The sequence below is a fragment of the Mustela lutreola genome, chromosome 4, assembly GCF_030435805.1.
Source record: "Mustela lutreola isolate mMusLut2 chromosome 4, mMusLut2.pri, whole genome shotgun sequence".
Lineage (NCBI taxonomy): Eukaryota > Metazoa > Chordata > Mammalia > Carnivora > Mustelidae > Mustela > Mustela lutreola.
In genome coordinates, this window is record NC_081293.1 from 80,297,921 (window position 1) to 80,313,209 (window position 15,289).

At 37.3% G+C, this 15,289-nt stretch overlaps 1 protein-coding gene across 3 annotated transcripts in view; it reads left to right on the forward strand.

Moving 5' to 3' along the window:
• RYR2 (ryanodine receptor 2) overlaps positions 1–15,289 on the forward strand; it is a 751,000-nt gene that overhangs the window by 318,617 nt on the left and 417,094 nt on the right. For all 3 annotated transcript variants that reach the window (XM_059170336.1, XM_059170337.1, XM_059170338.1), the window contains exons 6-7: positions 9,465–9,539; positions 13,468–13,546. In XM_059170336.1, coding sequence (XP_059026319.1) covers positions 9,465–9,539; positions 13,468–13,546 — 154 coding nt within the window. The remainder of the gene's footprint in view (positions 1–9,464; positions 9,540–13,467; positions 13,547–15,289) is intronic.

The window sequence follows — 15,289 nt, forward strand, 5'->3', positions numbered from 1 at the left end:
ATTGAGAAAATTTATGGAAACAAGTGAAAATGAAAACACAACTGTTCAAAATGTTTGGGATACAGCAAAGATGTTCCTAAAAGGAAAGTATTTAGGAATACAAGCCTTCCTCAAGAAACAAGAAAGGTCTCAAATACACAACCTAACCCTACACATACGGAGCTGGAGAAAGAACAGCAAATAAAGCTTAAATCCAGCAGGAGAAGAGACATAATAAAGATCAGAACAGAAATCAGTGAAGTAGAAACCAAAAGAACAGTAGAACATATCAGTGAAACTAAAAACTCGTTCTTCAAAAGAATTAATAAGTTTGATAAACTCCTGGCCAGACTTAACAAAAAGAAAAGAGAAAGGACCCAGATTAATAAAATCATGAATGAAAGAGGAAAGAACACAACCAACACCAAAGAAATACAATTATAAGAACATATTATGAGCAACTGTATGCCAGCAAATTATACAATATGGAAGAAATGGATAAATTCTTAGAGACATATAAACTACCAAAACTGAACCCTCAAGAAATAGATAATCTGAATAGACCCATAACGAGTAATGAAATTGAAGCAGTAATCAAAAATCTCCCAACAAACAATAGTCTAGGGCCAGATGGCTTCCCAGGGGAATTCTACCAAACATTTAAAGAATTAATGCATATTCTTCTGAAACTGTTTCAGAAAATAGAAATGGAAAGAAAACTTCCAAACTCATTTTATGAGGCCTTGATCCCCAAACCAAAGACCTCATCAGAAAGGAGAATTGCAGACCCTGATGAACATGGATGCCAAAATTCTCCCCAAATACTAGCCAATATGATCTAACAGTCCATTAAAAGGATTATTCAAATGACCAATCGGGATTTATTACTGGGCTGCAAGGTTGGTTCAACATCCGCAAATCAATCAGTGTGATACAATACATTAATAAAAGAAAGAACAAGAACCATAGGATACTCTCAGTAGATGCTGAAAAAGCATTTGACAAAGTACAGCTTCTGTTCTTGATCCAAACTCTTCATAGTGTTGGGATAGAAGGTACATCCCACAATGTCATCAAAGCCATCTATGAAAAACCCACAGCGAATATCATTCACAATGGGGAAAAACTGAGAGCTTTTCCCCTAAGGTCAGGAACACAGCAGGGATGCTCACTATCACCACTGCTATTCAACATAGTACTAGAAGTCCTAGACTCAGCAGTCAGACAGCAAAAAGAAATAAAAGGCATCTGAATTGGCAAAGAAGTCAAACTCTCACTCTTTGTAAATGATATGATACTTTTTGTGAAAAACCCAAAGGACTTCACTCCAAAACTGCTATAACTCATACAGGAATTCAGTAAAGTGTCAGGATATAAAATCAATGCACAGAAATCAGTTGCATTTCTGTACATCGACAGCAAATCAGAAGAAAGAGATTAAGGAGTCTATAATTTATAGACTTGGGTGCATTTATAATTGCACCCAAAACTATAAGCAGGAATAAATCTAACCAACAATGCAAAGAATCTGTACTCAGAAAGCTATAGACTACTCATGAAAGAAATTGAGGAAGACACAAAGAAATGGAAATATTTTTCATGCTCATGGATTAGAAGAACAAATACTGTGAAAATGTCTGTGCTACCTAAAGCAATCTACACATTGAATGTAATCCCTATCAATATACTACCACTTTTTTTCAAAGAAATGGAACAAATAATCCTAAAATTTATATGGAACCAGAAAAGACTCCAAATAGCCAGAAAAATGGTAAAAAAGAAAACCAAAGTTGGCAGCATCACAATTCCAGACTTCAAGTTCTATTACAAGGCTGTCAAGACAGCATGGTACTGGGACAAATACAGACACATAGACCAAAGGAACAGAGTAGAGAGCCTAGAAATGGACCCTTAAGTCTATGGTCAACTAATCTTTGACAAAGCAGGAAGGAATGTCCAGTGGGAAAAAACTAGTCTCTTCAACAAATGGTTCTGGGAAAATTGGACATCCACATGCAGAAGAATGAAACGGGACCATTTCCTCATACCACACACACACACACACACAAATAGACCCCAAATGGATAAAAGACCTCAATGTGAGACAGGAATCCTTCAAAATCTTTGAGGAGAAAAAGAACACAGGCAGCAATGTCTTTGACCTCAGCCACAGCAACTTCCTCCCAGGAACATTGCCAAGGGCAAGGGAAGCAACAGCAAAAATGAACTATTGGGACTCCGTCAAGGTCAAAAGCTTTTGCACAGCAAAGGACACAGTCAACAAAACCAAAAGACTACTGACAGAATGGGAGAAGATATTTGCAAATGACCTATCAGATAAAAGGTTAATATCCAAAATCTATAAAGAACTTTTCAAACTCAACGCCCAAAGAACAGAGAATCCAATCAAGAAATAGGCAGAAGATATGAGCAGACTTTTCTGCAAAGAAGATACCCAAATTGCCAACAGATACATGAAAAATTGCTCAGCATCCCTCGGCATCAGGGAAATACAAATCAAAACCTCAATGAGATACCACCTCACACCAGTCAGAATGGTTGAAACTAACAAGTCAGGAATGACAAATGTTGGCAACGATGAGGAGAAAGGAGAATCCTCCAACACTGTTGGTGGGAATGCAAGCTGGTGCAGCCACTTTGGAAAACAGTATGGAGGTTCCTCAAAAAGTTGAAAATAGAGCTACCTTATGACCCAGCAATCACATTACTGGGTATTTACCCCAATGGTACAAATGTAGTTACCTGATGGGGCACATGCACCCCAATGTTTATAGCAGCAATGTCCACAATAGCCAAACAATGGAAAGAACCTAGATGTCCATCAACATATAAATGGATAAAGAATATAAGATATGTGTATACACACACACACACAGAGTGGAATATTATGCAGCCACCAAAAAATGAAATCTTGTCATTTGCAGCAACATGGATGGCACTAGAGGGTATTATGCTAAGTGGAATAAGTCAATCAGAGAAGGACAATTATCATGTAATATCTCTGATATGAGGAATTTAAGAAACAAGACAGAAGATGATAGGGGAAGGGAGGAAAAAAGGAAGGAAGATGAAACCATAGAGGAAGATAAACCATAAGAGACTCTTAATATCAGGAAACAAACTGAGGGTTTCTGGAGGGGAGGGGAGGGGAGGGGAGTTGGAGGGATAGGGTGGGTGGGTGATGGACTTTGGGGAGGGTATGTGCTATGGTGAGCACTGTGAATTGTGTAAAACTGATGAATAGAAGATCTATATCCCTGAAACAAATAATTTATGTTAATTAAAAAAATATTTTCAACAGCTTCCTTTAGCGTTTACACTCTGGATAGGGGGATGCCTGGTGGCTAATTGCTTAGGGATCCAACTCTTGATCTCAGCTTGGGTCTTGTTCTTAGCATAGTGAGATCAAGCCCCACCTTTGGCTCTGTGCTGGGTGTGGAGCCTACTTTAAAAAAAAGAATTTTCAATCTGGATTATATTGACTATTTTGTTTTAAGATGTGTTGCATGAATACAGTAGGAATTTATACTGTGGGAAATTAGAAGAGGCACCAACAAGATTCTATTGAATTACCTAGCCCAGGCAAAGTGAAAATAATTTAACTTCTTTTCATTTCTTAACCAAATTAGAAAAATGGATAGGTTTTCAAAGGAGACAAACTCAAAGAGGAGAGTAAAGTACATGGTCATGTTATTGAAGAAAATATGCAGAAGGAGAAGAGCAGAATGTCATTGTTTTTAGACATAAACTAGAGGTCTTTTTTGTTTCATTTTTTCGTACCTGTCCTGTTTCTCATATACCACTTATGAAATTTAATTTTTTTATCCTAAAAGTGAGGAAAGAATAGAGAAACTTATATATTCACTTAGTAAAGACTTAATATAATTAAAAAATTCAAAGCCATATCATTTAAAAAATATAAACTATGAGACCTGCTAAATCAAAATTCTGGATGTAGATTAAAAAGGGGGACTGAAATAAATAAATTTCATCATTAAGATAAATTAAAAGGCACCATGTAATAAAGGATGCCAGGTGTTCATGTTAGTCCATTACTTAGCTAAGTCTGTAATTACCATTTTCAGAAACTCTGATCCAGGAGCTTTGTGGGGTCCCAACCACTGCGCCTTTAGTCAACATTAGGAATTTGACGGTTTGTATAGGATGACAGAGCAGAACACTTCTTCAAAGACATCTGTCAAAAAGGACATGAGACATTTTCCAAAATTTCACATAACTGCAGCTATTAGTTTTCAGTAGAAGAGACTAATCATAACAATGGGTAGATGACATTAACTACTTAGTTAAACATCATGAAACAAGCATTTTAGCTGGGAAAATGGTATAAATAGTAGCAAAACCTGAATATGTCCAATCTATCTTTGCACCTAGTAATACACAGCCCGTGAAATTTTGTTTGAAAAACTCCATTTTTCTTGCCACATCGGCCGTTAGTATACTCCTTTTATCATCTTGCCATTTTACCCTATCAGTCCCTCATCCAGTGTTTCATCCCTTGGAAGAAGGTGAGTGAAATAGTTACCTGAAACTTCTGTTCCAAGCTCTTTCATGAGAGCAGGTTCATATAAAAATCAATGCAAACAGCAAGATGATGTGCAGAATCAATTAAAACCAGGCAGCATATCTAAAATAACTTAATTAGGTTCTAATTCCTTTTAATTGCAAAGCCAGAAGCCCAGTGGCTTATTTTTCTTACCTGCACTGAATGATCTGGGAAGGTTAGAATCTTGAGCAGAGGGGCTATGTGTGAAATTAGAGTATTTTAAGCCACTTAAAAGGGAAAAATGCTGAATTTTCTTCAGCTGTCATTTTTCAGGCATGGTTTGCTTTGGGTTTCGTACCTGGACAGGCATCATCTGACCTCCTAGAAGTAGATGCTTTCTGATGGCAGGAGCCCATTTGTGCTCTTGGCACAATGGTTGGTCACTACTGCCATCGACCTTAAATCTGCCCCCCTCTTCAGAGGCTTTTGGTTAAGCCCAAATCAGAACTAAGCCATCCAGTGGCAATGATTGTCTTGACAATGTTCAGCTGGCTTTGTCAGATACATTTATTTTGCACTGATGCCAGATTTCTCATTATTACAGTCATTCTATGAATCTGTTATATGATTCACTATTAAAGATGGCAGCCCTGTGAGTATCTCCAGCTGCTGGGGGACCCCTCGGTTGACCAGAACCTGCGGCTCCATAGTTCTGTGTGGCTCTGGTTGATCTTGAGCCATTCCCGTGTGTGTTTCTCAGATGATTTGAAAGCTTAAGCGTGGAAATATTTTTCTATTTTTCTCCTTGGAACAACTCATTTCTCAAGTTTTACTTTTAGTATTTCAAGGTAAGCAGTAAAGCTTCTCTACTTAAATAGCTGAACACAGTGAACAAAGTTCTGTAATGCAAATTTCTTATCCTTGCTGTTTGTTGTTTTAAATTTCGGTGACTTAACTAAGTATTACCTGTAGTAATATATTCCTGTTAAGAGTTCATTGTTTTGCTTCTAAGACAGCATGTTATGTCTTATCCGTCAAGGGCTATGAAGTTCTATAGTTGGGCTTATTAAAAAACAAACAAACCAAAAACAACCTTTGCATAATAAGGGTCTGGAATTATGAGAAATGTCCTCCATTTGTTAACATAGCATTTCTGTACAGGAAAAAATGAGAAAAACAGAAAACTTAAAATGTTTAGATAGTATGTGGTTAGTAAATTAGACAGTTTTAAACAGCAGCCATACAAGTGACATGTTAATAAGCCAATATATAACACAAACACATGTTTAAAGAATACAGAACAGAAAAAGAAAACAAAACCCAAACAACAGAAGCACAGTATCAATGATTTTTATGTGCGTATAAACCCCTTAGGTTTATCTTAGTCATTGCTGTTACAGTTTTATTTTTCTGCTTTTCTGCTCTTAAATTTTAACCTTCTAATAGTAATACTTCAAATGGGGTTACAGGGATCCAATTTGTTTCCCTTCCCACAGAGGATAACAGATGAACACATTACGCCCATCGACTGCATATTGTTCTAAATAAACGTAAATGTAGATGCATTTACATGAAAGCTTTTACCTATAATATGGGTCCCCTAATTGGACATCTTTGGCAGGCTAGAGGCATAGGAATGCCTATCAATACTAAATTGCTGTTAAGATAATTGTTGTAAAGCTTGAGGCTGGTTTAGAATACATAGAGCAGTGTTGTTTGAGTGTGCTCTGGACTCTTATCCATTTATAGCTGCTGAGCTGTTGGTTTTTACACCGTTGTGCATCCCTAACTCTGCTGGTCATTTCAGGGGGTAAGGGGACTAAACCGACACACAGAATTGAAAACACGTTTTTCACTGTCATTTTCAAAAAGTCAAACTCTGCCTTGTGATAACTGTTGCTTAGCTCCCCAACATCAGAAGTACGGAGAGTTTGGAGATGACAGTTGGTAATTTTTTTGTTGTTGTTGTTATTTTCCCTAAGAGGGCTGCAGCTCCTTTACATGGACCCCATCATCTACAGGAGACCCCTGTCTTCTCACAGAGGCTGACTTCGGGGTCGTGGTTCTGCCTGCTACCAACTCACAACCATAATACAGTCTCTAGGAATCCTATGGGCAGGGCTGGGGGCGGTGGATTGACAGCTGCATTTTCAGGGACAGGTAGGGTCTAAGTCACACTTGGAAATGTACCTGAGGGACATGTCAATTTCAGGTACTACTTTGATGGAAAGGATCTGATAATCCATCACATAGTTGGAGGCATTAAGAAACATACCATTATTCATACATTAACGTTAAAAATTCTCTTTGCTGGGGCGCCTGGGTGGCTCAGTGGATTAAGCCACTGCCTTCGGCTCAGGTCATGATCTCAGGGTCCTGGGATTGAGCCCCGCATCGGGCTCTCTGCTCAGCGGGGAGCCTGCTTCCCCCTCTGTCTCTGCCTGCCTCTCTGCCTACTTGTGATCTCGCTCTCTGTCAAATAAAATAAATAAAATCTTTTAAAAAAAAATTCTCTTTGCTGTTAGTGTGCAGATATTGGAAGGAAACTACATGAGATCCAGTATGTAATTGTTGAGTGAATAAGTTAAGTTTTTTGGAGAAAACGTTGATCCTCAGTGCAGAAGAAAATACAGTGTGAGCTTGTTCTGCATAATACCCTTGGCATCAGGTGTAGCCTTGCAGTCAATACTTCTGAATGATTAGGACAGAGTGTTTCTTTCCTATAATACTTACTGGAAAAAAGCAGGACTAGTTAAAGTTTAGATGGCTTTAGTGTGAAATGAAAGTGTGTTCATCTTATGTAAAATTTAATTCTTTTTTTCAGTTGATACATTTGAAAGCCCTCCTTACTTTACCCACGTTAATTTCAAAAAGAGGGGAAAAAAAAGCCAAGATTGTGTTTTCCTGTGTGTGATCTGGAAAGGCAGGCCAGCCCTGAGCTTCCTTCTCCATGAGCTTGATTGACTCCTATCTAGCTGGTCTTAGAGGGTTCTCATAGCGTAATATGGTCATATAGCTGAGCGCTTACAGGTGTAGTTTTGGAGGACTAAAGGGAAAATGGACCTTTTTTCCAGGATCCTGAATTACAACTGCTTGTGATACACCACCCAGCAGTGATGATCTTTTTCTTATTGAAATTGGTCTAGGGGAGTCCAACAGCCCACATAAGGCACAATATTGTAGAGTCTTGAAGGAATAACCCTAAAAGTGGCTACCAGAAGTTCCCTACAGCAGGAGAAGTCCCTAAATATTTGCTCACTTAAAATAAAGCAAGGAGCAGGCCAAAATTAACAAAAAAATTAACATGACGAAATAAAAATCACAGAAAAGAACCAAGGTGACTCTTTGGATGATTCTCACATACACTTTTTTTTTTTTTTTTTTGAGAAATGTTTGTTGAATGAACAGATTATCCAATCTGCTCAAGTGGAAATTACACATTTTTTTCTGATTCAGAACGAGTTAGTACAGTATCTTTAAAAATGACAAGTTGGAGGAAGAGTGATACAGACCCTGTGACAGAAATTGCATTCACTTTGTGTTAATAGTGCTCTCTTAAGTAACGAAGTTGATTTAGTGTGGATTATCTGCATACTTTTACAGGAGTTCTGTTAAAACTAAATCTGTGGCGTTGATTTGTATTTAAGTAGTGAGGAAATCGATAGCGTAGATATCTGTAGTTGTCTAATTGTGTAACGTCTGTAGTTGAAAGAAAATTCAGACTCTATGACACTGCATATCTGTTTTAGCTTAACCAGTTTGAACATTTACCTTTGTGTGTGCATGTGTATGCGTGCACGTGTGTGTGTGTACACACATACATACACAGTGTATGTATGTACTCTGGGCAATCTTTAGAGTAAAAGGAGCACTTGCCACTTTTGGGTTAAATCTAAGGCCTTGTCCTGCATTTCTGAAAAATTTTGCTTTGATTGTTCTGACTGTCCAGTATTGTTCAAATTCATCAGTATTTTAAGGCTTTGGAGCCCACATCTGGCATGAAAAGGTAAACTCCTCTATCAAAGTGATCCAAATCAGACTAAGTGGATAAAATTATCCTTAGCCACACTAAATAGAACATATTATTTTAAAAAATGAAAGTACTTTTTAAAGAGGGCCTTGTTCTGAGGAGGAATGTGATTTTGCAAAATAGATTTTTCTCTTTTACTCTTTTTTCCCTGTTTTTTTTTTTTTAAACAGTTTTTCTTATTGGAATACCTTTCCATACCTGTTGTAAGAATGGTTTTGAGGTCTTTTAAATATAACATGAAAATAAAGTCATTTTTAGAAATTGTATGGAACAATAGGGAGGAAGATATCCTGAGTGAAAAGTATAGTAGTAGTAGATATTAATGTGTTTTCTTCACTTCTTAAAGTATACACAGTTTAGTATCCTCACTCTTTATGCTAAGCTCTCCTGGTGATTTATAAGCATGCTAAAATTTGAGAAGCCTTCCTCAATTTCATATAAAAAATGTGAACTCTTTTTAAAAAACAGTTGAAGGGCGTGAAAAAATTTTAAATCAATAGATGCTTTGATCAAAACTGTGTTTTAGGAAGAGTCACTCATTGAACAGATATTTATCCTTACTGTGTGCCAGGCATTTTGCTAGGAACCTGGGGGGGGGGGGTTGGTGGTGAATAAAGTACCATAGTCCCTACCTGATGCAGATCACAATATGATGGGAAATAGAGATAATAAATAACTATGAATAAATAATTATAAATTATGCCAAAGTCAAGTTCATTCTTTGAGGACTGGATCAACTGCTGACCCACAGTAGAGATTTTCTTGGTAGCCTATTCCCATTTAAATATTCTTTGATATAACTTTGCTTAGTTTTACTTAGTTCTTTCCTATTAAACTTTTCCTTGATAACAAGAGAGTATCTTAATGACTTAGTTATGATTACTCTTTTATTTTTTTTTTCCTTGTCGACCCCTCTTTTTTTCCCCACAGACTGCTCAAGGTGGTGGTCATCGGACACTCCTCTATGGACATGCCATATTGCTCCGCCATTCCTACAGTGGCATGGTGAGTAGGCATGTTGGTATCCTCTCTCAGATGGTCCATTTAGACATAAATCATCAGGAGACATTGGTAATGGCTTTTCAAGGGATGTATTAATGAGTTCTGTAATTGTATGTGTTCTTTAATATCTTTGTCCCTGGTTTAATTTTCTCATTTATAAAATAAGAATTAGCTTTGATGACCTGTAAAGTCCTTCATTTCTATCATTTGTGACTCCTGTTTTTTAGTCTCTTTTAATAGACTGGTTTTAGGAGGAGGGAGGCATAAGAGTCAAGAAGTATTTCTCAGTTCTTATTATTTTTAAATGGTTCATTTATTAGAAAATTAACTCATATGATTAAAGAAACAGATAAGATTAAAAAAGCCATATCCACATGGGTTATCCTTATACATATAGATACCCATACACATTTCCATCTGTCTGTGTAGGTATATGTTTGTGCACTTCTGTATATTTTTATGTTATGTCAAATGATACATTTCATTTATTTTATATGTAAAAGTTTTATTCTATTCTTTTAAAAGCTTTATTAAGTTATATAAACAGCTCATACTCATTTTATGAAATTTGGAAATTACTGAAGACACAGTTCTTCACGATCATCTTAATGAGAGAAAGTGTGGGGACTTCTAACAAATTGTAATCTTTTCTGTTACAAGAATTTTATGTAATTGAGATCTTACTGTATAAGCAACTTATGTCCTGATTTTTAAAACATATTGTTTTAGCATAAGCATTTTCTACATCATTTAAACTTTTCATCAGTATAACTTTTGTGAATACATGAGGGTCCAACCTTTAGAAGTAAAATATAATTGATTATTCCTTTTAGGAAGGAGATAATTCTGATATTATTTAAATCAGAACAGGTGACTAAGCATAACCTTACTATCAATACTGAAAACATAAAAAATTATCAGTATTAATCACAAATACCAGTGTGAACATCTGACTTAAAGTTCTAGTTAATTCAGAAGTATAGGAAGAGAAGTATAGGAAAAGTATAGATATGATTTTAATGATACCTTAATAATATCCTTTCTATTAATGTGCTTCATCATATAAATAGAATCAAATAAGAAAAATAACAATCATCTTAATAGGCACTGAAAAGGGATTTATTAAAACTCAAGATCCATTTCTTTTTTTTTTTTTTTTAAGATTTTATTTATTTATTTGACAGAGAGAATCACAAGTAGATGGAGAGGCAGGCAGAGAGAGAGAGAGAGAGGGAAGCAGGCTCCCTGCTGAGCAGAGAGCCCGATGCGGGCCTCGATCCCAGGACCCTGAGATCATGACCTGAGCCGAAGGCAGCGGCTTAACCAACTGAGCCACCCAGGCGCCCCTCAAGATCCATTTTTAATAAAACTAAGCATTGATTAATTTCTCAGTGATAAGGAAAATATAAACATCAAATCAGTAACCAACATCAATTTTAATTGTCAAACACTAAAGTGATTCTTGACAAAACTAACTCATAAAAATAAACAAAACCAAAAACATCTCTTCAACATTGTTCCAGAAATCTTGGCTGACACAGCAAGATACGAAATAAAATTAAGGCATATACTCTAGTAAAGAGGCTGGATACTAGATAAATATGTAAATACAGTTACATAGAGCAATAGTGCATTAAAAGTTCATGGAAAGAATTCTGTTTCTAATACCAGTCAAAACACGAAAAAAACATGAAATAATAAACATAAGGGACTGTTTTAAGAAAAGTACCCTCTATACGTATTGCGTTAGGAGCCTGGACTTGGTCAGTAGATCTAGGTTTAGGCTCACTTTCCTATATGCTGTTCAGCCTTGGAGAACTCTTTGGAGTCTCTAATTGCATTTTAATATTTTATTCATTTAAATGTTATTTAGCACCTACTGTGTGCTATGCACTGTTCAAGAGGCTGTATATTGTTGTGAAGAAGATCGTGTCCTTGTCCTTATGGAACTTAATGAACGTTTAGTGGAATAATTATGGTACTTACCTCATAGTTGTTGTGAACATTATTGGACGAGAAAATGTGTTAATAGTCACAGTACCTAGTACTGTAATATTATTGCAAAATATCATAGAAGACTTTAATAGGATAAAAGCAGACATTTAATATGTTTACATCTAAAGTCTGTAAATCTCAGGCAGCCTTTCTCAAGGTCAGGCTCACATTTCTACACTGGGACCCTCAATATCTTTCTATAACCTTAGGAGCCAGTGTTTTGTCGTCAAGCGACAGAAATTGGACTTTCCAGGTGAATTTGATTTATATCCCAGTGACACTGACTTCCATTTAATATATCAGCACATCTGTCCCCTGATTGGTTCATCTCCTCCCTTCTCACACTCAGACACCCACTGAGGTGGATGGACCAGTTTCCCAGTAAGACTTTTCTAGACTTTGCATTATTTGTCCAGTGATTCTGGGAGATCTGGGCTTGCTCGGTGCCTGGAATTGGCTCTGACTACTCTTTGCAGGGCTCCTGTTCTTGCTGACAGCGCACTCGTTGCTGTGGATGGTAGTGTATCTTGAGCTCATGCTATGTTCATCCTTGCGTTCTCGTTCTTTTTTTTTTTCTTCCTTCATTGCCTAGTCTTATTTTTTTAGTTAAAATTTTTTTATTAACATGTATTATTTATTTGAGGGGTACATGTCTGTGACTCATCAGTTTTACACAACACACAGCACTCACCACAACACATACGCTCCCCAGTGTCCATCACCCAGCCACCCCGTCCCTACTGCCCTCCCCTTCAGCAAACCTCAGTTTGTTTCCTGAGATTAAGAGTCTCTCATGGTTTGTCTCCAAAAATTGTCTTTTTCTTATTGACTTACTTCACTTAGCCTAATACCCTCTAGTTCCATCCACGTCATTGCAAATGGCAAGAGTTCTTTTTTGATGGCTGCATAGTATTCCATCGTGTGTGTGTGTGTGTGTGTGTGTGTGTGTGTGTGTATGTGTGTGTGTGTGTGTGTGTGTGTGTGTGTATGTGTGTGTGTGTGTGTGATATCACATCTTTTTTTATCTGTTTTATCCATTTTTCCATTGAAGGGCATCTCGGCTCCTCAGTTTGGTTGTTGTGGACATTGCTGCTTCTTTTCACTGCATCTGTATCTTTGGGGTAAATACCCAGTAGTGCAATTGCTGGTCATAGCTCTATGAGGAAATCTTGAGGAACCTCCATACTGTTTTCCAGTGACTGCACCAGCCTGCATTCCCACCAACAGTTTAAGAGGGTTCCCCTTTCTCCATTTCCTCACCAGCTTGTGTCCTCATTCTTACACCAATTAACAAGGTTTTTGAAGTTGGAATGGGGTTAAGGGAGTTCAACTGACTTATCCTAAACTTCATGTCCAACAATACAGTTAAGGAAACTGAAGGAGGAGGGGGAGATGTAAGGAGATGATGGTGTTGCAAGAACTGGATTGTTCTTGGGGAAACCTACACACAGGCACACGGGAGAGAATCTCACTGGAGTGAGGTCACATGCTGCACAACAAAATAAATTCCAGATGGATTTCAGAGAGTTAAGATTTTAAAAATGAAAATGAAACTAGAAGATGAGAGTGAATTGTTTTCAAATTTCTGGTGGGAAGGAAGATTTCCAACTGTCAGATCAGGTTGTATTTCTGCTTAGGATCATGAATACCTCATACAGCGAGAGATGTACAGACATATCCCCAGTTAGGTGTCATCTTCTACCAACAGAACACATTTCCTCAGTTGTTCATGTGTGGGGAGGGGGGAGCTCATCTCCTACTGAATGTTGTTTAAGTGTTGTTCCACCTCCTGATGAAGAACCTGGGTTTTGCACAGAAGCGTCCAGATGTGAAGGAGAAGACTGATAGAGCAGAGATTTACTGGTAGCAAACTCAGAGTTAGACCCCCATGGGACTAAAAATGCTCAGTGACAACGACTGATTCTGTATCTTCTAGTATCTGTGCTGCCTGTCCACCTCCCGGTCATCAACTGATAAACTGGCCTTTGATGTTGGCTTGCAAGAGGACACAACAGGTGAGTACCTTGTTCCCGGAAGAGGCTGCGTTCCGAGAGAATGTGGCAGGGATGGAACCGGAAGATGTAAGATATAGAGATACAGTAGATAAATGTTCTTATGTTCGGGGTCAGGAAGACAAAAATGAATGCCTTTCTAAGGAAAGTTTTTAGTAGAAGAAGGAAGTGTATGTTGTTCCTGTTAGTTTGTCATTGCCATGTAATTAGCTAGATGTTTAAATTGTATCTCAGACCTTATTCTTATTAGGGATTTGGCTAGAAAAACCATACTTATTACCGGATTTACTGGCTGTTAACTGTATTAGTGTGCACTGATCTGCTTGTGAAATAGCCTGCAAACCTCTTTTTTCTTTTATCTTAAAAATAGTTTGTCTAAAAAATGAAACATACTTAATATCACTATTGAGACAAAAAAGATAGAAAATGAAAGTGCTTCATTTCTGTGTCCAGAGGGCTACAGATCTGTCTGAATATACATGTATTTTTATATTTCGAACCAAAATGTATACATAAACACATTTATCCTTTCAGAAAATCGAAATTGGTTGACAGGGGCCCTATTTTTTATTCTGTTACATTTTATACAGCTATGTTCAATGTGATTATTTAATCTTTTACAATGAGCATGCATGGCTTTTAGAATTAAAAATAAGTAAAAGACCAAGTAGAAATAAAAGGAGGGCAATAGACCAACTCCTATTAAGTAGTTCCTTTCAGAGGTGGGATCAAGCTTTGCCCCCACATCTACCCCCATTCGTATTTTATTTTATTTTTTTCCTATTCGTATTTTAAAAAATACTTTCCCAGGAGAGCCTGGGTGAGTCAGTCAGTTAAGGATCTACCTTTGGCTCAGCTCTGCCTTTGGTTCAGGTTGTGATACAGCAGTCCTGCGATCGAGTCCTACATTGGGTTCCCTGCTCAGCTGGGATCCTGCTTTTCCCTCTCCCTCTGCCACCCCCACCCCAACTCGTGCTTTCTCTTGCTCTCTTTCTCTCTCTCAAGTAAATAAAATCTTTAAAAAATACTTTCTTGTACTCTATAGTTTTGAGACAACAAATGGATAAAAATAAAGTAATAGTCACCAACCTAATTAACTCTTAAGAGACCAGTACATCATTATGCATGAAAATTCCAGAATTCTAGACACCAAAAAGTATTATTTTCTTTTTCTCTCTTTTTTAAGATTTTATTTATTTATTTTAGAGGGAGGGAGAGTGGCGGAGGGGCAGAGGGCAAGGGAGAAGCAGACTCCCCCCTGAGTGCAGAGCCCCTCATGGGACTCATCCTAGGACCCTGAGATCACGACCTGAGCTGAACCCAAGAGTCAGCCACTTAACCAACTGAGCCACCCAGGCTCCCCAAGATAAATACTATTTTTGATTTTTATTTCATTTTATAGAAGCTCAGTCATTCCTCTGTGTCTTTGCTAGTTGTTAAAAAAAATTTTCTCTTTTGATATCCTTCAGCAACAGTTAGATGAAAAAGTCTTCAGTTCTCTTTCTCAAAAGGAGTAAAGAACATGCATGATCTAGAATTTGTTTTCATACACTGAGATGATTATATAAGTCAAAACAACAAAATGAGGTCCCTCTGCCTACGTCTGATCCATTTATACTACTATTTTCCCCATAGCTTTTTACTTCATCTGAATTGCTGCATTATTATCATATTTCTTATTTCTTATGTGCTTTGATCGGAATTAAACTCCTAAGGCAGATGATTTTTTCTTCCTTGTTTATCGAT